General features: G+C 48.7%; 1 protein-coding gene across 1 annotated transcript in view; it reads left to right on the top strand.

The window, feature by feature from the left end:
* SIPA1L2 (signal induced proliferation associated 1 like 2) overlaps positions 1-26,370 on the top strand; it is a 182,693-nt gene that overhangs the window by 126,376 nt on the left and 29,947 nt on the right. Inside the window, exons 9-15 of the mRNA XM_090263474.1 lie at positions 2,460-3,036; positions 6,364-6,638; positions 19,498-19,755; positions 21,507-21,590; positions 23,060-23,160; positions 23,519-23,622; positions 25,374-25,738. Coding sequence (XP_090119600.1) covers positions 2,460-3,036; positions 6,364-6,638; positions 19,498-19,755; positions 21,507-21,590; positions 23,060-23,160; positions 23,519-23,622; positions 25,374-25,738 — 1,764 coding nt within the window. The remainder of the gene's footprint in view (positions 1-2,459; positions 3,037-6,363; positions 6,639-19,497; positions 19,756-21,506; positions 21,591-23,059; positions 23,161-23,518; positions 23,623-25,373; positions 25,739-26,370) is intronic.

Below are 26,370 nucleotides of genomic sequence, written 5' to 3'. Positions count from 1 at the left end.
GTATCTTTGCATGCATTATTTTGGTGGATCCTCGCTGTGGGCTTTTGAGGATGGCACTGTTTTGACCTCCATTTTACAGATGAGGTCACTGAGGCACCGACGGGTTAAGTAATTATCTCAGAGTCTCTGAGCAGTGGAGCTGGGGGCAGCAGACACCGGCGTCGGCCCTTCGCCACCGTGGCTGTTGAAATCCTGCTACTGTGCATGAGAAGGAATGCGCATCTTTGAGTTGTTGCTTTCGGGGGAGCGGTCCTGCATCTGAGTCATCAACAGTTAGCAAGTTCTTGGGGAGAAATCAGTTCTGAGAATTATTCTTGTTTCCACCCGTTGGGAATTACCTAAATCAAACAAAAGAATATTCCTTTTGGAAGAATGAGGGATTATGTAAATTTTGTAACATGGGATCTGTAACTGATCCCCTTCCGCAGAGTATGGCAGAAATCACAGAGCAGCCATGCCTGACTTCTGCTGCTTTTCTTGTGCGGCTCTGGTCTCAGGTGCACAGGATTGCCACCTATCGAGCAGGCCTGTATCACACCCGCAGAGGGGACGCCAGTTAGATACGAGGGTCAGTAATTGGGAACAGTGGGAACTGTTTGGGGGCATGCAGCTTTGGCTTCAAGTGCATACAAGCCACAGTTGGGGCTTGAAATCCACAGAGCTAAGTGCAAAAAAGACATCATGCAAGGTGTCAGTGGGATTTGGCCTCCGCCGCTCTGAGGGGTGACCACAGAGACCGATCGCTGGTGCATTAGGCCCTGTTTGGGAGGGCAGGTTCCCAGGCGCAGAGAGGCCATTGAGCTTGTTGACAAGGAGAGGAGAAGCACCGAGGTGAGGTCAGACTAATCACATCCCGACAGGCAGCTTTGGGACAGTGCTCTGGGCGTTCCCATGCGAGGACACATTGAGTCCTACTCTGTATAGAACGCTTTTAGGGCCCTCCTCTGAGGACATGAGCCAAGTCCCTCACAGCACACTCTGGCATGGTGCATGTACACCATCGTGAATGACGTTGGTGTATCTGGCCAATAGGAGGCGACCCTTCCCTCCCGTTCATCCTGACTAAGCACCCCCTCCAGTCCCCGGTGTTGCTGCTCAGTTCCCAGAAAGTGACTCACTCGACTGCAGAGAGTGCAGGTTAAAGCAAAATCGAGAGGTGTCTGGGGACCAGGATCTTTTTAGAGTCTAACCTACCACATTCCAGATCATGGATTCATACCTGGCAACCAATTTGGACAGAATGTTCTCATGCCTTAATTCCTCTTTTCCAGGATTTTCGACATCATGAAAATGAAACCTAGGTTGCTTCCTTCGTCTATCCCAGCAAAGAAAAGAGCCCCCTGGGTAGATGTGGGACTAGGACGGGTTCTTGGTCTTCAGTTGGGCAGTGGATGCTGTGGGCTTCACTCACTCACTCACTCACTCACTCAGTCACTCCAGTCTTTTCTTTGTTAATTTAGTGATTAACTCTTTGTAGTTGATCTTATTCCAAAAAGGATTTGAGACAACTGAAACATCTGTTAGATGAAAGGGAGCATCACTGGTTCTGAGATATTAAGGTAGTTGTTAGTATCTCTGTCCATTCGATTTTTCCCAGTCCTTGGAGTCTCTTAAAACTACTCCCACAAAATACTCATTTACATTTTCAAAATGTCTTCAAGTGAGTATTTCCTTAACAGGTGACACTTTGGAATTTTGACGCTATAAGTATGACCGTTGTGTCCAATGCTAGTGACATCCCAGTCAGCCACCAGGGCTAACCTCACTTCTGTTGGCAGCGTCACTGTCATTCTCAGCAAGGACGAGCCCCAGAGTTAGTGCCAGCCTGCGGGAACTCTGCGTGTCCCGTTCCGTGATGGATCCATTACCCACCCCCTCCACCCCATCTCAGTCAGCTCAGGCTACCGTGACAGCTACCACAGATCAGGTGGTTTACACAACAGTCTCTTGTTCTCACAGTTCTGGAGTCTGGAATGCCCAGATTCAGGGTGTTGGCAGGTTTGGTTTTTCCCAAAGCCTCTCTCCTTGTCTGGCAGACGGTGTCGTCCCCCTGTGTCCTCATGTGTGCTCTCCTCTGTGCAGGCGTGTCCCTGGTGTCTCTGAATGTCCACGTCTTCTATAAGGACACCAGTTAGATTGGATTAAGGCCTACCCTCATGGCCTCATTTTGACTTCATCTCATTCCCAGGCATGGGGGGTTAGAACTTCATACAAATTTCAAAAGGGCACAATTCAGCCCACAGCACACCTTATGTAGTAGGTTTGAAAAGTTTTCCTTAAAATAAATAAATTAAAAGATGGTATCAGAAATTAAGATAGCAAGTAGCTAGCAAACAGATGGCTCAGCTGGCAGTGTGTGTGTGTGTGTGTGTGTGTGTGTGTGTGTCAGATTCTGAAGGCGAGTATTATAACATCACAGCTCATCTGTTTGTTTGTTTTTTTACTTTTTTCTTCCTCAGTGTTGGAGTTTCGAGGTCAAAAGATGTGCCACCATTTGGCCCACCAATTCCCAAAGGCGTAACTTTTCCAAAGTCAGCAGTGTTTCGGGACTTCCTTTTAGCCAAAGTAATCAATGCAGAAAACGCAGCCCATAAGTCGGAAAAGTTCCGAGCAATGGCCACGCGGACGAGGCAAGAGTACTTGAAAGACCTGGCGGAGAACTTTGTCACGACTGCCACTGTGGATACCTCTGTGAAGTTCAGCTTCATTACGCTGGGCGCAAAGAAAAAGGAGAAGGTCAAGCCGAGGAAGGACGCCCACCTGTTCAGCGTCGGGGCGATCATGTGGCACGTGGTCGCGCGGGACTTCGGCCAGTCTGCTGACATTGAATGTCTGCTTGGGGTTTCCAATGAGTTCATCATGCTGATTGAAAAGGATTCCAAGAACGTGGTCTTTAACTGTTCCTGCAGGGATGTCATTGGCTGGACCTCTGGACTAATGAATATCAAGGTTTTTTATGAAAGAGGAGAGTGCATCCTTCTGTCCTCTGTGGATAACTGTTCTGAAGACGTCAGGGAAATTGTCCAGCGACTGGGAGTAAGTACACGTTTTATGTTCCTGCCGTCCTGAGGCCTTCAGTCCCACTTTCCTGTTAGCTTTCACTGTGGAAACGCCACCGAGATTATGGTGCCTAGGGAATGAATTACTACTCCTTATGGAGCCAGAGCTTAATTTTAGATACTGTGTTGTTGCTGAATACACGAATGGCAGAGGAGCACCCATTAGAAATTGATTGGAAGGGAAAAGTGAAGCCAACTTTCAACAGGGAACAGCGGGATCTATTTTTATAGTATTCGGAGGGAAAACAGGAAAATTGTCTAGCTGGTATGTCGGTGCAGATGGATGTGTCATTGCTGTCCCAGAGGGAATGCAGTGGGGACAGAACTGCTGTTGGCCACACGACTGAGTCCGTGCTCTTTGCAGCTGCAGTTCTGCACATGTCATGCAGCCACCGGGTTAAATATGTTATTAATCTTCCAGCCACCGTTTCTTAAGGATGTTCTATAGAATCACCTGTTAAGTTAAACACACACAAAAATAAGTCACAAAAGATTTTTTTAAAATGTTTTCTTTAGTATAAAACCCCTAAATAAAATGTTGATGGATTTAGCAGTTATAGTTCTACTCCTAATTTTAATACAAGAATATACCAATTTTAGATTGAATACATACAACAGACTTATAAGAATAAATCAGATATAAGAACAAAATACTTTTTAGCAAAAGAATTACTTGTGTAAATCATCCCCCAAGGGGATGTATTTTCATTAATTAGAAATGATTTTGTCAATTAGGGATCATGAAAAAAGAAACTACACCCATTTCCTGTCCCTGTCCTCCCACCAAATATAAATCTCCCCTCTGTTATTCAAAATCATATACTAGAGACAATATACGCAAGTCAGTGCCTGCTAGCCCTGGAGAAATCATTTCCTTATTTGCGGACGCTATTTACAGGAAAAGGCCTCCTGTGCTGAGCAGCAGTGTCGGCTGTGTGTGCACAAACCTCGATGATGGAGCACATGATTAGTTTATATACCTGGAGAATTGAGTTATCCCCTGCAGCCTCAGGACTCACTGTGCTTGTGGGAATATTGCAACTACTTCTTTTTAGGAGAGCCACCAAGCCACCATAATCCGTGCTTCCAAAAATGCAGCACAGACAAACGCCTCTTCACCAGCCACCGAAACACACGTCCTGGAGGCTCTTACCCAGCCTCTGTTCCGTGGTCCCCGTCCTACCACTTTCCTGCAAAGTGACTGACCGTGTGGCCAATGGGGCTCAGGTGCCTGATGTCTGGAATATGTTTGAGGAGATATGTGCTGTGCCTGGGATGGCTTGCAGCAGGAGATGTTGGGAACCAGTCCCCTGAAGGCTTGAGGACGGGGTGGTCCTTGTGGCGATGTTGGGAATGACAGACGTCAGCCCAGTGTGCTTCCTCTGGTGGTGGGAAGTGAAGTGGAAGGTGTCTGTTCCTCAGGTAAAGGCAGGAAGGAAGTGAAAATGTAGCCCAGAGGGACAGGCAGGCCGGCTGCTGGGGTGCGTGCCCTGTGCCGTCACGCCGGGCCCCTCTCAGAAGGGCCCAGCTTGGTTCAGGGCCCTCCCATTGCTGTCCTGAAATTCTGAACAACTTTTGACTTCAGACCCTGCGTTAGCATTTTGCCCCAGGCCACACAAGTCAGACAGCCAGACCTGGGTGTGTGGATAGGAAGCCACCACTTTCGTGTGATAATAGAGTCCAAGTGAGGATGTGAGGCACTCCAGATAAATGGAGAATGGGACCCATCAGCCTTTGCGAACGTTGAGGAACAAGAAATAGCAAGAAAGGCAGGGAGGTGGCAGGTGGTTGGAGGGAACCAGCCGAGAGACAGGAGCGGAGAGACAGGGTGGGTGTGGCTCCGGAGAAGCTCGCCCTTTGCTCTCAGTCTGACAGGCGGCTGTCCAATCTCAACTGGAAATTGTGTGACTATTGGAAAGAAGGACATGCCCTGTGTCCTCTTTGGTAGGGGAGCTTAGTTAGAACAAAGTTGAAAAAAAAAGTAACTGAAAATTTTATTCAGGTTGTACATATTACAAAGGTACTTTTTCAACAGTTTTAAATTAGGTCATAACTTTAGAAACTTCAATCTTTCAAAATGTCACCAGCAACTGAAACCAGTGTTCTCTTTCCCCAAACTGGCATGTGTGTCTGTGAGGAGCTGGTGGCACTGTGTGCCCCATGGTGGTCGCCGTGGACACCCCCGCCACGGCACAGTGGTGAGACACTGAGCCAGCCCCAGGCCCACAGCTGTTCCCACGGTCAGAGCTCACAGGAGTCTGTGTATTCAGAGCGCGCTTCACAGAAATGGAGCTTTCATTTCCCTGAAGCCTTACCCATGACCTCTGTGCGTTAGGGATATGGGGCACGACCCCTCCCAACTTTATTTCCCGCAAAGAAGTGGTGCCGTACCCCAGTGGTATTTAATGAACTGCTGTGTTCCTTCCTGTGCGTGGAAGCTGCTCTCAGGAAGCACTTCTGAGGGTGGCCTTAACCAGTTCTTGGTGCTGTAGTGCATGGAGGGGGGTGCAAACCCCTTCTTTCATGCCCCTTTGTACTCTTGGGAAAGAAGAGCCCCAGAGCTGCTGCAGCTTGGGGCTGCCTCTGGCCCCCACCGGTGGCCCAATGGCAGAGCACACTGGCCTGGTAGCAGGTGCCAAGGAGCCTGTCCGGCCACAGTGAAGCTGAATTGTCCAGCAAGGGTGGCCAGTCCCCAAGAGAGGGGTCCTAGAGGCTGGCCAGTGTGTCCCCAGGGTCGGTGCATGGCAAGCACTTGCTGGTTCCTGACGTTCTGGCCTCTGCTGCCACCCGTCCTGGGGGAACGTCGCTCAGCCTTAGCTTGGAAGTGCTCTGGGCCGTATTGAAGTTGAATAAAGTTGTCTGATAGGTTTTAATGTGTGACGGGTGAAACTTGTCGTGGTTTCGAAAGAGTCTTTTTTTTCCGTTGGCACGGTGCATCTGGAACGATGCACTTCATGCTTACACGTCAGGACAGCCACCTGAGACAGGAGGGGCGGGGTTGTCAGAGCCAGCCCCTCCTACGCTCACAAGCTCTAGGTCAGGGGCCCCTGAGAAAAAGCAGGACGCCCATATCAGGAATGGGTTTGCTTTTGGAAAATGAAACCACTGTTTAGCTTGTTATTTCTTTTGCATCTGATGCCACGGTCAATATGGTGAACTCTGGACTGAAGTGTGTCCTGTCACTGGGACAGTTCAAGGGAAGGGAGGGGAGGCTGAGGGAGAGAAGCAGCCACAGAGGCCTGTGTGTCCGCCTCTGACACGGGGACCCCACAGCGATGTCGCTAACAGTCTCCTGTCCCCTCAGATAGTGACCAGAGGCTGTGAGACCGTGGAGATGACCCTGCGGAGGAACGGACTGGGCCAGCTCGGCTTCCACGTGAATTTCGAAGGCATCGTTGCCGATGTGGAGCCTTTCGGCTTTGCCTGGAAGGCTGGCCTGCGGCAGGGCAGTCGCCTTGTGGAGATCTGCAAGGTGGCCGTGGCCACGCTGACCCACGAGCAGATGATTGACCTGCTGCGGACGTCCGTGACCGTGAAGGTGGTCATCATCCAGCCCCACGAGGACGGCTCGCCCCGGAGGTAAGGCATGGCAGGGCCTGCCTGCCCCTGCAGGTCCTCAGGAAACACGGTCAAGGACATCCTCACCAAAGTTGCTTGGCCATCACCCGTGAGAGCAATTTAAAAAGAGCCCTAAAAAGTACTTAGTGTATAGGACATGATAAATTGTCACTTTCTAAGCAATTTAATAGGACAGTGACCACATAGAAGCTGAGATATTATCCACTAAGCTGCAGAGCAGCTGCTTGGTTCACCCGGGCCAGTGCAACTGTGTCCGAGGGGAAATATCTCCGTCATAGTTCAGCCTTTAGAAGGTTCAGTACTTGTCTGTGCATTGCAAGAATTCCTTCCATTACGTGAGGTCATTGATTATGAGCAGGGTGTTTAAGAGATCAAAACCTGAATGTCTGAAGCAATACCAGGACATCAGATGTACTCACTGTGATGACCACTGCATTCTGGTTGAGCGGGTGTGGGACATCCTGACGAGCTGTCATGGGAAGCATAAGAAAAGAAGTGGCTGGACTTGCAAAGTTCAGAGCTGGGTGGGTGGAGGGTGGGAACAAGAGTGGAATGAGAAAGTGGCACTATTCCATTGTTAATAGAAAAGACTCACGCTCGGCATCAAGAAAATTTTAGGCCACCAAGAAGAGAATGCTACTTCATGGAGAACAAGCCATCCGCCTGGCTCTGGCCCACCTTTGTGCTGCACTGTCTGGTAGTATCTGGAGCACATTCTCTCTCCATCCCGGAAGTGCCTGCAGGCGCCTTCAGAGCTCTGGCTTTGGAGAGAGAAAGTGTGCTCAGAATCCAGACCTTACCTGTGTGATGGTGGGTAGTTCACATGCTCTCCAAGCCTCACTTACCATCTGTAAAATGGGATTATAGTATCACCCACCTCCTGCTGTTCTTATGAAGATTAAATAAGATGCAGGCTAAATAACACCTTCTGGCATCATCAGCACCCAGAGTTTAGTTAAAAACACTTTGCTTGCCCTGACCTGGATGGCTTAGTTGGTTGGACATCATCCTGCAAAGCAAAAGGTCACTTTGATTTCCAGTCAAGACACATGCCTAGGTTGTGGGTTTGGTCCTCTCTCTGTCTCCTGCCCTTCCCCTCTCTCTAAAAAATAAATATAAATCAATAAGTAAAAACCACTTTACGATATTCATTTGAATTTTTCATGCTCTAAGAGAAGATTTTCGCTCAAAGGTAAGAAGATACCATTTCTGTTTCTGAATTTCTTTAGTGGTAATTGAGGCCTTTCTTTCTCCAACTCCTGTCCTCTGCCTGTAAAACCAGCCCCATCCCCTGCGATGGTGTCTCCCTTATCTGTACCATCCACAGCAGGAGCCACGAGCCACACGCGACTGTTGCACACTTGAAATGTGGCTAGTGCGACTTAGGAGATGAATTTCTCGTTTTTATTAATTAATTAAGGTTTAATTACCCACGTGGGGGAGGAACAAACTTTCCTCTACCCTCAAGATTCTTCTGGCTGGTCTAATAGTCAAAGAGACTTAAGACAGATGAGCAACAGAAAATAATCAAATTTAATACATACATATGTAGGGGCACCCCGTGTGCATGAGGCTCAGAGACAGGAAGGAGATTCTTGTCCAGACTCTGTCCTGCTAAATCCATTTGCTCTCCCAAGAATCACAGATAGTGGCATGAGTACAAAGAAATCGAAAACAAACACTACTTTATTTAAAATGAGACTTGGAAATAATAGCAGGCAAGCCCTTTAGCTCTTTGTAGCAAAAATACTGTAAGTAAAAGTCTTTTAAAATAAATTTTAATCCAGTTCTTAGAAATTTTTTCATATAGTAAGATTCTTTCTGTCCTTTGCTAGAGTTAAAGACTTAGAAATCTTACGGTGAAAAATCAAGTCCTTTTCTCTCTCTTAGAGGCTGATTACCACCGTAGAACTAGACAAAAATGTCACCATGCTGTCCCTGTGGGTTAAAAACATTTTTCTCCCATTTATAGTTTTGGCCTACAGGAAGACATTTTTAAAGCTTTCAAGAGATCTGGTTAATAAAAATGTTAAAGTTATCATTACATTTGGTATTTAAAGCATATGATTTTAAAAGGTAGAATTTCCTACGAAATACTGAATATTTTTAACTAAAATAAACAAACTGCCATTTAAAAGTTTTGGCTGTTATTTTTATTTTATTTTATTTTTTTTTACCCGAGGACATTTTTAACTGTCTTGGCCTGTGCGTAATTCTTTCTTTGTGTTAATGCAAATTCTCTTATTAAAACTATTCCAGATATTTGGAGCTTTTGCCTTTGTTTCCCAGGAGTCTCATAATGTGATTCCCTGATGATGCAGACTTTTCTCTTGATTTATCTAGACTAAGTGTTTTATGTATTTTAACTTGAGCCAGGATTAGAATTAGCTGTTTGCCTGGTAATAATCCCCCCAAAGGGACACGCCCATCCATCCACAGTTCTGCAAGTTTTGAAGGTTTTAAGCCTAGCATGTATCGTTTAAAATTCTTTCAATTCAGTCTTCCAACAGTTGTACAAATTTGAATTTGTACATTAAGTCCACATTGTTAGTTAGGGATTCGCACTGCCTGGACAACCCCCCAGCCGTACCCCACTAAAGTCATGCTGTCCTCAGGGTTCAGGACCAGCAGTTACCCTAGGCTGCCCTCCAGGTGTACAGCGTCACCCATGCTCTGACGGTTCTGCCTTTACTAGATTTTGTAAGAAACTGGAGAGGGGCCTTAAAGGGCAAGTGGGTAGCATTTGACTCATTTTTAAAATGAAAATACAAACCTTTTCAATGAAACGTTGCTTAGCACTGTCAGTCCTGTAGCAAAATATACCAACAAGCCTCAAGCTAGAGCTCCACCCGTCTCGGCTCTTGGTACTTGTCAGGGAGGGGCAAGAAGAAAACTTTCATTTACATGGACATGTGTGTATAATTTTTAAAAAGTTGTCTTTAATGTAAGAGCCATGAGTTCTGCCAGAACGGCCCAATTAATGGCTTGCAAGGTATTTCATTCTTCATAAACATTGTGAATAATGGAGGGAAAATGCTTCAGTGCAATTCTGCCATTTATCAGCTTGATTTTTGTCCAACAGGATATCAGTGAGAAATAATTCGCCTCGGACCCCATCTGCTGCTGTCAGCGGTGGGCAAGGCCCGTCATTTAATAGACGCCCTCCTGGTTGTCCAAGGGTCAGGTGTTTGCGTATGACTCAGAAGCTGCTGGTCTAAATGAAGTCTTTAGTTGGGAAAGTATTTACATTGAATCAAAAGCTACCCTGTGTTTTAAAGTCTTGTTACCGAGCCTCAGGTTGATGATCATTCAGCTGTCCCTCAGCTTGAAAGAAAGGCAAAGTCGTTTTTCGATTTCCTTGTGGAGTCCCAGAGAACACCAGGCCGGGAGGGACCCCTTTGGGGATGCTTATTAAGTGATTTCTTGCTGGGATTGGATCTGGAGTGGATTCGTGTGGATTGGGAATGAGTGGCAAGAAGCAGTTTGGGAATCAGCGCTCGTCAGTGGAAGTGCGGTTTACAGGGAAGGAGGGCATTCCCCCAGCAGACAGTCTCTGTGCCAAGGTGGAGGAGAGTGGCTGAAGCCGTTTAATTAACCTTGGCTTTGTGAGGGCTGGGGTGGCCCAGCCCCCAGCCTTCAAAGGTGACTGACATTCTATCAGTGTCATCTTAAAGAAAGCAAATCAACTTAAAAGGCTGATATAAAGGAAATAACAACTCATCAGAATTATGCATGAGTTGTTATGCAATGTGAGTGATTTAGTAAATATGTCCAATAAAAATGGAAATGAAATTCCTTGCTGGGTGCATCTGTTTTATGTGATTTTTCATACTCTGTTGACATGACATATTTTTCTATATAATGCAGCACAGTGGAAATTACCTCATGCTGTCATGAATCTAGATTGTGGTTCTCTCATCCTTCTCTAAAACTGAAGCTTTACATTCTTGTCTGCTCTTTCGCTGCCTGTTGCCTGACCATTCAACTCCCTGAAATACACAGAGGAGCACATGAAAATCGGAACAGAAAGGAGAACTCACTTTCGTTAGAGTAGCAGAGTGTGTGTGTGTGTGTGTGTGTGTGTGTGTGTGTGTGTGTGTGTAGATGGGGAGTGAAAACCTGGGCTGAAGTGAAGTTTCAGATTAGAGTTCCAATTTATTCATATGGATAAAAAAACTAGTTATGTCTGGTATTGTCTTACGGGCCCTGAAAAAAATAATAGAACTTAGATTTTTTAAGTAACTGAATCATCCTCACTGTATTGAGTTCCTGCACAGTGATGCTTAGATGATTCTCTTGCTCCTTAAAGTAAGAACATTGGATTCCAGAACAGATGTTAGGTCGGTTACCGCACATTTACTCATTCATTCGTTCATTCACAGCATGTGCCCAAAACTGCGCTGGCGCCAGGGTTAAACTGAACAGGACAGACCTAATCTTTACTTCCATGGGCTCCTTTCTGTCTCCCTAACATTCTGAAATGCAGTCTTTTCCATTCATATTTTTGCTGTTTATAAGCAGTTTTCTCAAACTGTAGCAACAGCTTACCACTTGATAATGTGTCTCAGGAAGCACACTCAGCCCCTCCAGTCACCGCTCAGTAGTTCAGTGTCCACACTGTTTTGCATTTGTTGCTGGCGCTGTGACGGGAATGCAGGGGTGGCAGTACAGCACGAGTCTTCTGTTACCTCGGCAAAGGGACCTGTCCCGTGGGAGGGGACAGCCAGCGATGTTCTCCTGCTGGGAAGTCTCATCCAAAATCAGGCACCTGAGAGCTATTGAGACTCTCCTGGGTTTAACTTCGCAGTATATAATGCAAGAAAATGTTGTCTGGTCTCAAGCTTTCTAAGAAAGGAAGGAAGTGGCTGGCTTTGTGAAGAACTTGCTGAGCCTTTAAGTCCAGGGCTGTGCCGGGCACCACCCAGTGGGTAGACCCTCAGTGAGGAAGGGAAGCATGGATTGGAAGCTGATGGATGGTTCAGTTCCAGGTCGCCTCGCTGCCTGCCTGCTGCATGTGACACACACCTTCTCAATTCAAGTTCTTAGTCAAGGGGTTTGGTCAAGTGGGTGTATGGTCTGATGTCTCTGTCTGTCTATAGTCTAGCTGTCTTTCTATTTCTGTGAATGTGTAGAAAAGCGAATGAGTACTTCATTCCGTACCTGTGTCGTGTATCACAATGCCCTAACCTTTCCACTAAGCTATACTATGTGGTTATCTCCCTGTTGCAAGCTTTTGATTTTTTATGCAACAAAAGGAGTTTGTGATTCAAGTGAATGAGCTTCAATTACCGCTGTCACCTTGTTGGATGATTTGGAAAGAATCTTTAGCTCTTAGCAGGCTATTAGCATAACAGACGTAAAATGATTAAAATATCAGTGATTGCTTTAATCCCTAGGGCTATAAAGGTTGGTTTTTCTTTTTTTTTTTCAAAGTGCATAATATAAAAGAAGCAGGTAGTTCTTTTCAGGGGCTCTATTCGCCTTTGTTTCCAAAGATTTTTTTAGCATCTAGTGGAAAATATAGCATATGTGGGCCACATTAACTGTTCTTTGATGGTTTTCTAAGGAGAGGGCCAAGGGCACTGAGCTAGGAGTCAGGTGTCCCAGGTTCCAGTGTAAGCCTGTCTCTGATTAGCTGCGTCATCTTTCCAACCTCTCTGAGCCCTCTCTGAAAGTTGGACATGCCCTGGATCCTCCCTCAGAGGTTTCTGGGACGTGGAAAACAGTCAAGTGCCCTGCAGGGTGAGTGGCAGGTTAGAGTCAAGGAGAGCATTGGGGTAAGTTGTAAGGCTTTTTGTTTGATTACTGGGTTTAGTTAAAGATTCTCTACAACGCAGCCAAGTTAAAGTAAAACCAACAGGCCCTTTCAGAGTACAATAAATGCAGGTTGTAATTACGTGATTACGCGTGGCTGTGTGGTCCGTGGCGTACCCGGTCCCGCAGGTCCAGCTCATTTGTTCAAATGCCTTTCTTTTTTTTCTTTTTCTTTTCTTTCTTTCTTTATTTATTTATTTATTTATTTATTTTTGAGAACATGTCTTGTTAACTTTCTCAGTTCTCTAGGTTTTTGGTTTTGTTTTGCTACTCTTCAAAAGAATTATCACTATTTGTTACCCCCTGGGACTCACCCCCTTGAAGCAGCATAAAGATGTGTGTCCTACCTTTATGTAAGATGCGAAGAATAAAGGGACAGGCCGACTGTGTGCTGCTGTATCGGTGAATGTACGTGGGGGAAGGTTACAGCTACAACTGTCTGCAATTCTGATTGTTACATCAAGTCAAACTTCACAGTTCCGTCCTCTGTCAATATGTGTGATCTCATTACATACGATGCTGCTGCTCACTGTGGACAGAGGAGGCTGATGGGAACTTCTGTGGAAGTTCATGTGCCTTCCCCTGCTTGATATTGGTGTCCTGTGCCTTACAGAAGCAGAGAGTAATTTCTCTTTGTAACTAACCTCTTCCTTGTGAAGCCGTCACTTCAGGGAGCTCACGTGTTTCATATACCTGTGCTGTTCCTGCTTCACCTGCAGGAGGAGAAACGGGGGTCCAATGAGATTGTCCCATTTCTGAGCTGTGTGTTGACAGGTCTGGGTTTTGAGCCCAGAGCCCACTCTGTCCTGAACAGGTGGTTGATGGAGTAGAGAAAACTGTACAGCTTGGCTGGGCTCCCCAGTGCCATCCCGGTGGTCAGGCTGTGGAGGGAGGGGAGACCCCGCAGCCTCTACTTTCAAGTGCCCCTAAGTATTGATGGTAAATGGAGGGTTCTTCTAGAAACTAGAGATGTTGTTGGAGGGACGGGGCCTCGATGGGTAGATGCCAACTTGCTGGGTGTCTCTGAAGTTAAGGGTGCACAGGTACAGTGCTTTGTTCACCGTGACTAGGTGCCTGTCAGCTGTGAACCAGAGTGGACACCACCTCTCTGCTGGCCTTGCCCAGAAGCGGTAACAGCTGTGGACCGCAGATGTACTGCTGGGCGGCCCTGCATTGGGCAGCAGGATGCTGCTGCATGTGGGGAGCGTCCCTCTACAGGAATAAGCCATCCTGGGAAGCCCACAGCGCTAAGTGCAGAAGGACACGCAGTATCATTTTTCAGAATAAAGCAGTCAAATGTAAAGTCCTCTGAGGGCTCCAACTAATGGAAACACTTGTCATTCTTACAGTTTTGTCATGTTGCATTTTAACCAGCACATTTTCTATGACCTTTTTGGTCAACAGAATGTTCTGCCTTCCAGGATACACTACCAGGAGTGATTAGACTCAGAAAGTTTCTGGCTAGACGAACAGCATTAAAAATTATATTTATTTTTAACCCTGCAGCTGAGCTTTTATGGATCTCTATGTAGCATTCATGCTAATTAGAGGCATAAGTAATTGGCATGTTCCTTTGTTATCGAGCAAAGAGGAGCTGGGTCGGCTTCCATGTAAGTGATCCTGCAGCCTTATCTGATGTCTCGCGTGTCCCCTTCTGGCAGGCCCTCTGAAAAATGTGCCTGAAGCTAGAAATGCAGCTTAATCCATCAGTGAGTGGAAAGGAAGCCGAGGGCGTTTATTATGAGACCTGAATCTGTGCATGAATGCAGGAAAGCAAGACGCAGGCCTTTTCTTCAGAAATATTTCATTTACACACAAGCCGCTTTTTCGAAAGTGTCTTTTGTGCTGGGTCTCGTTGCATTTGGTCAGTTTGGGTTTCCGCTGGCCTTGACTTACTGGTGAGAAACATTTGCCGGGTGAGCTGGGATCGTGTCCCGTGCTGGGACCACCCACGGGGAGAGAGGAGTGTGCAAGGGTAGGCCCCAATGCCTGGCTGGGGCGCCCTGTGGCGTGGGGACCTCTGCAGACTGGCCAGTCATTCCAGTTTTATACCTTTCCCATTTCCCTAAAAATCTGTTGAATTTTCTATTTGCATTTTACGAGGAATTTCTCATTCATATGCAGCAAAACTAAGGTTGACCAGGCTCGATATGTAATTAGTAATATGTCTGTGGCATCTTAGTCCCAGAAATAAAAAAGGAAATATTCAGTTTATAAGAGTAGTGGCTGTAAAAGTGTCCCATTATAACAAAATTAGTTTTGGTTTAAAAATAAAGCTCTTCTTTTGGGAATAGCTGATATTTATTAGGGCCAAAGAATGCCAGTTCTTAGGATTTAAAAGGTCGTTTGTACAAGAGACTGGAAGTAGAAGGATCCCACCCTGATCCTCCTCAACCGAAGGCATTACACACATCCTGTAGCTCTCTCTCAATATTATCCACAGTTATGCACTGATGGAGCGTTCTTCTTCCAAGATTCAAGCTGAATTACAGCTTATTAAAGACCACAGCCTACGAGCATAAATTAAGTGCACCGCACAGCCCCGCCATCTGTCTTCTCTTTCTTTGTTCTTCCTTTTAAACCAAACCTAATAAACTTGAAACCCAGGCAAGCACTGGAAATGCAAGTTGCCCTTTGGGTCACAAGGTGCAACATTCACGTCCCTTTCATTCAAAATGTAAATCCAGGACCTCTCACAGTAGAGGTTCGATGACAAATTCCCTGACCTGGACCGTTCAGGCCACGGCCCATTGAGACGCCCGCAGCCCAGGGGTCACTTGAACAACCAGCGACTTGAGCAGAGCATAAGGGCAGAAGACATAGTAGCTTTTCTTGATGTTTTGGTATTTACTGTAATAGCCCATCATTATGATTTCTAATTAGGTCGTCGGTCACGTGGATGAATCAGTAGTACCAGGGCATGTGGTATCTGGTTAAATAGAGAAACCCTTGGAAACAATAAAAGTCCATGAGTAAACATTGTAGAGCTTTGGCATTTCTCTCTCTCTCTCTCTCTCTCCCTCCCTCCCTCTCTCTCTCTCTCTCTCTCTTTCTCTCTCTCTCACGCACAAAATACACACACACACACACAATTGAATGTAAATCTGGACTTACTAAATTTGGCCAGTAATTTAACTAACACATTCCATAAATCCAGAATAATTTAAACTTGCTTGGGTAAGAGAAATGAATTTTGCTTTGGGGAAAGAGGCGTTGAAAGATAAGAACTTCACTAACAAATAGATCATCCCTCTGTAAATACACATAGTATCTCTTAAGCATAGTTTGTCCGGCCCATCCTTCTTCTCGTCTCCAAGGGTAGCACCAGTATCGCTTTGGCTTCCTAAGCCAAAAATCGGGACATTGTTTTTATTTCTGCTTGTCTGGCCATCCCAAGCTCCAAGTACTGTTGATTTCAGAGGAGAAATTATTTCTCCATTGCTATTAAGAAGAATTGAGCTGTTCTGTGTACCAGAGCTCTATCCTTCCCCCACCCCAACCTCTTCACCCACTGCCCCAGAAGCTTAGGCTCTGCAGTTTAACTAGGGATCTCAATTTCAGAATGATGCATCTTGATACAGATCTTTTTTCATTCATTTTGCTGAGCGCTCTGTGGACATTTTATTCTGCTGTTACATATCTTTTAGTTCTGGAAATTATCTTGGATTACTGCTTAATAATTTTCTCCCCACCTTTTCCTTTCTCTCATCATCCTGGTACCCCTGTTAGGTGGGTGTTAGACTTTTTGGATTGAACTTTAATTTTCTTATGTTTGCTGTCCTGTAACATTTTGGGAGAGTTACTCAGTATACCTTCCAGGTCTCACTGGCTCTTTTATTTATCATATTTTTAAATTTTAGAAGTTTCTTCTCCTTCTCTGAGGATACGGTTGGTTGGTGATCGGGGAGCTTACAGCTGCCTGTGCTTTTTCTAGAGAAAGATCATCCTCTGCCTCTGTGGGAGGCTGGGATGCCAACGCCAGGTTTGGAGAAGTGAATCCCGGGCCTCGTTTACCGGGGAGAATTTACTAACTTCTGCTTTCAGCTGAGCACTGCCCTGTGCCCCGTGGCGGGGTTCCCGGGATCACTGCTCCTGCCCCCAGAGGTGGGGGGTCACTGCCTGGCCGGGCCAGCTCCTTGTGGGCCCCAGGGGCAGACTTCTTTCTTCACCTTTTTCTTAAGAGCGCCTCCCTTAAGCCTCATCTTTCACTTTCTCCTTCCGTAGGACCTGTGTGTCCAGGGCGCGGGCCTGCTTCTCCTTGCCTTTCCCTCTGCACACCCCCGGGCCGGCCTGCCTCCGCTCTGCTAAGCCGTCGCGCGTCTTCCAGTCCCCTTCCACCCTCCTGCGCCGGGTTTCCGTGGCTGCCAAATATTAACAGTCGAGTTTGTTTCTGTTGATTGTGCCCTTTGCTCTCTGGTCGTGATTTTGAAAAGAGACTGAAAAGCTTTACTCTGCCATCTGCTTTTTAGAGAGCAGTACCTTACCCTGGTGATGTCTCAAATGCTAGAATGGCTTTGATGTTGACTGGAATGTCTCGGGAGAGGCGCTGGCTTTGGGTGCTTACTGCCTTGTCATTGTGGTAAATGGGGATGATCTGCCCTGATGCTTGTATCTGAAGCTTTCCCGGTTACCCTCTGTCCCTGCCGGACTGGACCAGTTAGCTCGCAGACTGACATGGGTCAGTTAACCATGCTGATTGCTCTGTGCAATCAGTGGGAAACTTGAGGGAGGTCTGACTTAAATCCTACTTTTAGTCTAAGGGTCTGATGTCCTTGGCTGGTCATTTGAGCACATGGGAGCGCACATAGAACATGACCTTGGGGAGCTGTAACACCAGTTTAAGAGAGTGACTGTGGTGACTGAAAACCACTCGGGTTTTCCCTTGATTGTGACAGTTTTCACTAATTTTGTTTTTCACTTTGTTCAGATTCAATAGAAAAGGTGATATGTGTCTCTGATTCCTGATTATATAATTGCCACTTAAAATATCTGGGCAGATTAATATGAGGCAATTTAAAACTATTGAAGTTTGTTTTATCCTCTTTTGGGAAAGGGGAGAGAAACATTGATTGGTTGCCTCCTCATATGCATTCCCATCTGGGGATCAAACCGCAGCCTGGGTCTGCACCCTGACTGTTATTCAGGCCCACAACCCTTCTGTCCTCAGGACGACCCTCCAGCCAACTGAGCCACACTGGCCAGGGCTAAACTATTAAAGCCTTTTATCACCCATGTTCATTGCGCACAATTCCACGTATGCAGGTGGGTTAAAGATAAATCCAGGTCTGCCCGAGAAGTTTGCAGACTACCTGGAGAGACACGACATACGCATGAGATGCCTAACGGCAATAACCGTCCATCAGGAGAGCCCCAGCATATCCTGAGTCCCCCTGGACCGGACCGTAAACAGCCCAGGTCACCAGAAGCCTGGGAAGGACTGCTGTGTGCACTTGCTGGTTTGCGTCCCAAAGGCTCGCCGAGGGACGCCTGAAGTCCAGCCCCTCCTCTGCCCACGGGCCTGTGCCTCCCCTTAGGGCACAGTGCTGACAGCAGATGGCTCGCTGCTGGCCTGTCCTCAAATCTAGGGAAGAAGTGGGGTTTTAGCTGAGTCTCGGGCCATATTGGGAAGTGTGATTGTCAGGACGGGGACACAGGGCACAGACAGTGGGGGACGACAAGATATGCAGGCGCTGTGGGGGGGCCAGACTGCTGAATTTTCTAGCAGCCATGTGAAACTGTTTTATTTAAAAACAGGTGAAATTATTTTTAATCATATTTTGTTTAACTTAATATCTCAAATATTATCATTTCAACAGTCAATAAATATTAAAAGTTATTAGTGAGATGGTTCATACTATTTTTTCCATTAGGTCTCTGAAATCCAGGGTGCATTTTACACTTACAGTCAGTGCTAGATGGGACATTTTCATCCAAACACTTGCTGTGTTTAGATTTCATAAAACTCACGGTTGGAAAAGCAGGCCCACACCCCCTCGTTATTCCAGCCATACTGAGAGAGAAAGGCATCAGGTGTGAGGTCCGAAGGGGGACTTGGACCTCGGTTGCCACTCTCCTCAGCTGCCCTGCTCCGTGTCACGGGCTCGCCATCGCATTGCCCGGGCGGCCGTGTTGGCCACGCAGCTCTAGAGGGAGCGTGAGGTATGTGGACGTTTCCAGGAAGGGGGATCTCAGGGGCATTTGTAATACGGGGCGACGGACAGAGAAGCCGGCGACCATCTGCCACCCCCAGTTTTACACGGCGTCAGACGTGGCCCAGTGCTTTGGTCACTGAGCGGACTGGCCTCCTGGAAGGCCGCCATGACCAGAGGCTTCTGTGAATAGCAAGGCTCCAGGGCAGAAGGAAGCTCTGTCCCTGTTAAGTTCTTTTTTGCAGCTTGATTGAGTATGGCAGATACACAGGGTGTGTGCGTGTACGATGTGTGCAGCTGAGTTTTGTCACATGTGGTGCAGTCACCACAAACAAGACGACCCACGTTTCCATTGTCCCTGGGAATGGCTTGCTTAAGTTTGGAGCGTGTCACTGCCAGGGTCCTTGGGCAGGAACGTGGTGGCAGGAGTTTCGCCTGGCTCTGCCGGTCCCTTTGAACAAGGCGTTTAGTGGCCCTGATTGCTCTCCGCTGAGCTGTCATCTCCAGGATGTGCTTATGTTATTTGACAACCTGCCGGGCCCTGGAGGCCCCATGTGCCAGGTGTCACCCCTCTTAGTTCCTCAGTGGGGCGCCGGGGCAGGAGCTCCATGCCCGGTATTTCAGCATTCAGGTCACCACACAGCCGTGTCCCCCTCATGGGGGAAGCGCAGCAGTAGGCTGAGGACACAGAGAGAACCCCTTTGCGTCCCGAGCTCAGTGAGTGGAGGCAGGAGAGGAGCCGGAGAGTCAGGCACGCGGTTACTGTCGGTGCGCCGCTCCCTGGATGGGACACCCCCGCCCTGGGGTCTGCGAGCCCTGACGAGCACACGCGGCCCCGCAGGAGCCCTGCCCGCGGCTGCAGCCTCCCCTCTCACCGTCTCTCCTTGGCTCCACAGGGGGTGTTCGGAGCTCTGCCGGATTCCCATGGTGGAGTACAAACTGGACAGCGAGGGCACCCCCTGCGAGTACAAGACCCCCTTCCGGAGGAACACCACGTGGCACCGGGTGCCCACGCCGGCCCTGCAGCCGCTGCCCAGAGCCTCCCCCGCGCCCGGCACGCCCGACCGGCTGCAGTGCCAGCAGCTGCTCCAGCAGGCCCAGGCCGCCATCCCGCGCAGCACCTCCTTCGACCGCAAGCTGCCCGAGGGCACCAGGTACAGCGGCACCGCGACTTCGGACGGCGGGGACAGGCTTGGCTTTGGGCTGCGTGGGTTCTGAGCGCGTTGGCAAGCAGGGCTGGGGCAGGTCCCAGACGCAGGGGCGCTTGGAGCTGCCCTGCTGCTGGCCCTGCGATGTCCTGTCTCTATTTTGAACACCTGCAGTTACATACACACAATATCGTATGTGTTGTATGTCAGCTGGAGCTGAAAAATAAATTCTAAAGAAAGTGAAGGTCCTAACCACAGCCTTCACCCACCATCCGTCACCCACCGCCCGTGACCCACCTGGTCAGCTCAGTCTCTAAACCGTCTTGGGAAAGACCCCAAGCAACTGTTGTGCAAGACCCTCTAGATTCATGTGAATAGGTCTGGGTATAAATAAAACTGCCAAATCGATGATTAAATCCCATCATCCTAATGGGGGCAGTGTTTTAAGAGGTCCTAGATCATTGGCATTTCTTCACTTTTCCCTTATTTTAAGCAAAGTGAGTTGAGTTTAAAATGACTTTTTCAGTGGGAATGCACTGACAGCTGAAGCCACGGCATTAGAAGCTGGCGAGCATTTTTCAGTGCATAATTTGCGTAGGTTGTTCTGACTGAACAAATCCGTGAACTGGCTTGGGTCTTGTTGACCCCACATGCTTTGGCTCCGCTTGCACGTGACCTGTGACTGCAGAGACACCAGCTTGTCCTCAGAGCAGCCCTGCGAGCTCTGGTCCCACCGTCGCGAGCACGGGCGCTGGGCCTGCACGCTGACGCTTCGTTACCCTGAGCTTGTGGCTGCCCGTCCTCCCCAAGCTCCAGTTTGCTCTCCTGAGAAGCAAACTCAGTAACAGCAGAGACCTCTGCGGGGCCTCACGAGCCTTGAATCAGTCAGTATGTGTAAACTGCTTAGAACCGTTCCTGGCCCATAGTAAGCCTCTGCAGCTTTTCATGGTAATTAGTTGATAAATAAAACCATGGGTCTTCCTCTGCTTTCTCCCATTGTTCTTTCCAGAATGAATGCAGGGAAGGTGTTACTTTAACTTGACATTAAGTCATCTTGGCTCTGGGTGCCCTCACTCAAACGTCTGTTGAGTTTATAAACTCCCCATATTCACAGAAGTGCACCCAGGTAGCCCAGGTGAAAGAGGTGACGGCTGGCAGGGAAGGCGTCTGCAGGACCTCCCTTAATAAAGTAGAAATTAGTAAAGTATAGGAAAGAACCAGGAGGGTTCTTATAGCAAATGACAAGCTCGCCTTCACCAAGTATATTCTCATGATTATTACTCATTTGTGTGTATCTGAAATAAACAGACTAAATGAGATTGCATTCAATAGATGTGTGAAAATACATGTTCCTGCCAAATTTAGGGTTTTCTCTCTGCATAGGTTTTAAATACGAAATCAAAATGTGTCACGTTAAGTTTTGTACACCAGCTAGTAGTGATGTTTTCACAACTGTGTTCCTGGGGGTTGTGTGGCTGTTTTTCCGCATTTCACCGAGTTGCGGTCTGCACAGTGACCCTTCAGATGTGAGGGCTTGTTCCAGCCACGTCTTCTGTGTGATCAGGTGCCAGCCATAAGCCACCTGAGGTCTCACGGCATCACCAAGTCTTCATTTACATGTCCACGCTTTCTGCTGTTCCACCTTGCAACATGTATCTTCCTCGTGAATGGAAATTCATTTGTAAAACAAGCCAGGTGAAGACGTTGGCACCGCAGGGAGCTCAGTGCCCTGTTAATGATTCTAGTCCCCGTTGCAGAAGTTCGCCCAGCAACCAGTCATCCTCCAGCGACCCTGGACCTGGCGGGAGCGGGCCCTGGAGACCGCAAGTGGGCTATGACGGGTATGCTCACCCCCAGCTTCTGCTGGGCCCTGGGGGAGGGGGGGCGTTTGAGGGGCTGCGTGGCTGCATGAGCCTGTTGGGGATGTAAAGATGTCAGGTGGCCTTCTGGGGAGTCTGTCGAGGCCAGAAAACTCGTTGTTTCTGTCTAGGTAGCTGGTGCTTGTTTGTCGGTATTCTCGGCTTGTCTGCTCTTTCTTTGGGATAAGGAAAGTCTTTGAGCATGTAAAAATTAAGGACTTGGGGACTCTCTGGGGAGTGCCCTAGGGAGTGTCCCCTCACTTAAATTGCTGATGAGGAATAAATTCACAGCCTCTCTTGGAAGTGCTTTTTCTCTGAAACAGAGCCCAGAGGCAGAGAAGGCGGGTTTAGCCTTCGGCACCTCTTCTTTCTGGTAGAAAAGGGTAGAAGGCTGCCTCCCATGGGGGCTGAGGACTAGTCCTTGTAGTGTCTTTTCACCTGGAGCCCAGGTGCCAGCAGGTCAGGTAGAGCCCGAGGACACCTGGGGACACAGAGACGCTGAACTGGCGGTGCACTAACTCAGGGAAACAGTTCCACACCTGGGGGAAGACAGCGGAGGCGAGGCCCTGTGCCCCGCAGGCGAGGGTGGGCTGCCCCTCGGCTGTGTGTCCTGCTGCTTCTCAGCCAAGGCTCTCCTCTGCTTGGGAAGGGGTCGGGTGTGCGGATTTGGGGAGAATGGCCAAGTCAGACGGGGAAGGGATTCTGTCACCAGAGGGAAGTGTTTGTCCCTGGAGCCCTCTTTCCTACCAGCTGGGGCTCAGAAGTAGATTTGTTCAGTCTGAGTTATGTGCCCCATTCCTTAAATGATAGATGGAGTTCTTAAAAGTTACACAGAAATATATTTTTCTCAGCAGAACTGTTGCATTTTTAAAGGAGAGGAGAGTTTTTTGTATTGATGGAGAAACCATTCCTGGCTTTTTATGCAAACCAGGATCTGTAGCTGGGATTCTATAAATGAGAATCACTTTATAATAAAGTTTCCTGAGGTTTATTTCTTTTGTAAATTTATATTGCCATATTTGGGGTTTTCATAAATAAAGTCCACCTAGAGGTAGCCTAGAGCCAATCAATCTTATTTTCCTTTCTTACAACATGTAACGTAAAGAAGTATCAGTGGCATGTATTCTGGGCACAAGAAAAATGAAAGCGGTGGTCTCCTTTCTAGCTTGTTGGGGACAGGTGTCCTGATCTTGGACAGGCCTTTTACTTGCTTGTGTCAGTGGCCTTTCTTCATCTGTAAAAACTGCCATCCAGGTGCCTCCGCTGACTCAGTGGGGAAACTAGAGCCACGACTCCAGATGCTTGAAGCTTCTCTGACGGGGCTGGGTCAGCAGACACTGCACACCCGCCACGGATGGGCTCCCCTCGGGGGCCCGTGTGGAAGCCGGCACACTGGGACGCGCAGGCGGGACGGCGGTGGTGGGCTGGGCTCAGCTCTGTGTTCTTTCCAGGTGCCAGTCTCCCCTGCTGCTCGAGCACCAGGGCCCAGGGCCGCTGGAGTGTGAAGGAGCCAGGGAGCGGGAGGACATCGCGGACGGGAGCAGGCACCTGGGTAATGCGGAGCCCCGTGGTCAGCCCCCCATCCCCGCCCCCCTTCCCCTCCCTCTCCTGTTCCATCGCTCGTTCACTCAGCCCACGTTTGGGTTCTGCCACGTGCCATGTGTCAGCCCCTCCCCTGATGTCACTGGGGACATGGTCACGCAGGCAATGGTGCCTGTGGAAATGGACCATTATTACCTTTTTGGTGAGTGTCCTACCCACTCCTACGACAGCCCCGCTGTAAGACCAGAAAGTCCTCAAACCGGGATCCTATTTATTGTTACCATGTCATTTGTTCAGCTCCTGTGTTTCTTTGCTCTTTTGTTACCCGTAGAAATTAGATACTCAGCTCTTCTCTCTTTATGTGACAGAAACCAAATGGCATGGCCCACCCTCCAAAGTCCTGAGTTCCTACAAAGAGCGAGGCCTGCAGAAGGAAGGAACGTGCAAAGATTCCCCTAACAAGCTGTCTCACGTAAGTCCTTTCTTGGTGCGCGGGCACCACGTAGCCATGCTGATGCCTTCTCAGCTTTGTTGCCGGGGCAATCCGCAGCGTGTGCTTGGCCTGGCAGGCCTCTGAGAGCCAAGCGCAAAAAAGAAACAGAAAGTCAAGGACTCGTCTCTCCTTGATTTATGAACAGCTTCAAGGGCAAGGTCACAGAGTAAATCACGGCAAAGCCATGAGCGCACTCTCCGCCTTTGACCCTGATGCCCAGCAGTGATCGTTACTAGATCGTGTTCCTGGTGCAGCCCGTTACGTGTCTGGTTGGGGACACTGCCCGCAGCTGGCTGGTCTCTGCACACACAGTTACCGAAGGGTCCTGACAGCCATGGCAGCTGATGCGCACGGGGCAATGTGTGTGCTTCCAGCCACAGCCCTGAGGGTGAGTCTCACAGGTGACCAGCTCCGTGAAACAAAAGTCGCAGTTGAGCATGAAAACGTGGATTGTTGGTTGTTGACAAGCAAGGCCAACATTTTTCAGTAGCTTAGTTTTTTTAATTGGCAGGTGAAGAGATGTTACTGGCTCCTGGGTTGAGTGTGTCGTGCCTCTTTGTTGCACACATATGACTGTCCCCTCTCTGTGTGTCTGGGTCCTGTCTGAGTCAGCTTTACAGTATCTGTTTAATTCCATTTTTACAAATCTCTTAGTGGGAGTAGATGTAAGAATATCAATGTATGATAAAAAGGTCAGGGATTTGCTTAAAGATCTGATCATTCTGAGTGAAAGAAGGATCAGAGCCTGACTCGATTCCACAGCCTTTGCTGACGCTCCAGGTCTTGTTCGTGTCCCCAGACTGTGCAGAGGGCCCATGTGAGCACCTCCTTAGGGGGGGACACTTCCTCTGTCCTCCGCATAGTTTGTCTCCCAGGGACCCCAAAGCCCTCCTATCTCCTCTGCAGAGAGCCCGCCTCGGTGCTTGCTCGTGCCCGCACAGGGATGGTTCCGTGGGTCCGCGATTAATCGTGTGAACTCTGCGTCACAGCGCAGAGAGGGGCGCGGGACGGCAGCGTCCTCCCCCTGTGGCTCAGACCGGCTCTTCCGCCTGCACCCAGGGCCAGCACTGTCATTTGTCATAGAAGCATTTTCTCGATAAAAGGGTGCTCTCCTCCTTTTATTAATTTTCCGTGTGCTGTCCCAGTTTATTAGTCTGAGTTGATTATTTTCTGGTCAGTGACACCGTGGCAATACTTTCATGCTTTGTGCGCAAATAATGAACAAAGACTTGAAAAGATTCCCATTTACCGTAAGATGAATTGTGGGAGGAATTAGGAATCAGAGACCAGGACATTTTTCTCCAAGTAAATTCCATCATTGGCTCACTTAGAAGAGTGCGTAGAGAGGGTTGCAGTGGGGCCATCTCGTCTGTAGCTGTGCTGGGTGAGCGTCATCGTCTTCATGAAGGAGCCAAGGGCAGGCTCGCCTCGGACACAGTGCAGGTTCGGTTCCGATCGTGGCAGCGAAGCAGGTATCGGTACAGCAGGTCTGCCAGATCTGTGGTTTCCCAGGGGATGTCCAAGTTATGTCCAAAAAAAGAATAGCGTGCGTGCCTTCATTAAAATATACTTTATTGCACAGTACTGCTGACCGTCATCCGAGCCTGCGGGAAAGAGGGCCCTGATAGACTGGCTGACGGTTGCAGAAAATGCAGTGTCTGCAGCGCGGCGGAGCGCAGCGGGTGTACACGGGCCTCGTCTGAAGCCCCCCGTTTCTCTCTGCCCCCCAGATCGGGGACAAAAGCTGCTCCAGCCACTCCAGCAGCAACACGCTGTCCAGCAACACCTCCAGCAACAGCGACGACAAGCACTTCGGGTCTGGGGACCTGATGGACCCGGAGCTGCTGGGGCTGACCTACCTGAAAGGGGCCTCCACCGACAGCGGCATCGACACGACCCCGTGCCTGCCCCCCGCGGGCCTGGGCCCCGTGCACCTGGTGGGCGGCAGGGCCTTGATCCACAGTCGGGCCGAGCAGTGGGCGGACTCCGCCGACATCTCGGGGCCTGAGGACGAGCAGGCGAAGATGTACGTGGTCCACAGCTACGCCGCTGCTGGCAGCATGGGCGACCTCAGCGAGATCTCTTCTCACTCCAGGTGAGCGGCCGCCGCTCCGCTGACCAGCACTTGCTGAGGCCCCCGGGGCGCCCTGGTCTGCGGGTGGGGGTGGGGGCCTGAGGTTCGATGTCAGCTGTTTGCCCAACTGTCTGCCCGCTTGTTTGTGCTGTTATTTTCCTTCCTCTGAATTTGAGAGAAAATGAAATGGAGCTATTACTTGCTCTAGTCATCCTTCTTATCTCTCTCCCCCAACTCAATCTGTTGTCCCTGAATTTTATAAGTGGTGGCTCTCGGGTTATAGTGACGGTCCTTGAAAAGGCAGGGGTGGCCTCTGCGGGGCCCGTGCGTAGCCCTGAAGAAAGGCCGTGCCGGCCGGTTCTCTGTACCAAAGGCCCCTCACAGGGGGAAGCCCTGCAGTCTTCTGTACGACAGTGTCTGCGCACATCCACAGGTCAACTTTTCAAAAATAAAGACCAGCCAAATGTAAAGGAATGATATTCAGGCTGTCGATGTTTAACATGTAGTCATGAGTAGTTTTTAACTATTTGACATATGTTTGTACAATGATTTTTAAACTCATAATTTGTGCTTCCTGCCTTCAAAGATTAGCCAAAGTAATACATATTCCAGTTTGGCTGTGGACAGACTTTAACTGGTGCCCACCAGCTACC

This window comes from Furipterus horrens, unplaced genomic scaffold (assembly GCF_987537825.1).
Source record: "Furipterus horrens unplaced genomic scaffold, mFurHor1.1.pri manual_scaffold_15, whole genome shotgun sequence".
Classification (NCBI taxonomy): domain Eukaryota; kingdom Metazoa; phylum Chordata; class Mammalia; order Chiroptera; family Furipteridae; genus Furipterus; species Furipterus horrens.
Note: the sequence above shows the minus strand (reverse complement) of the source record. Positions and strands in the feature narration are given on the sequence as shown.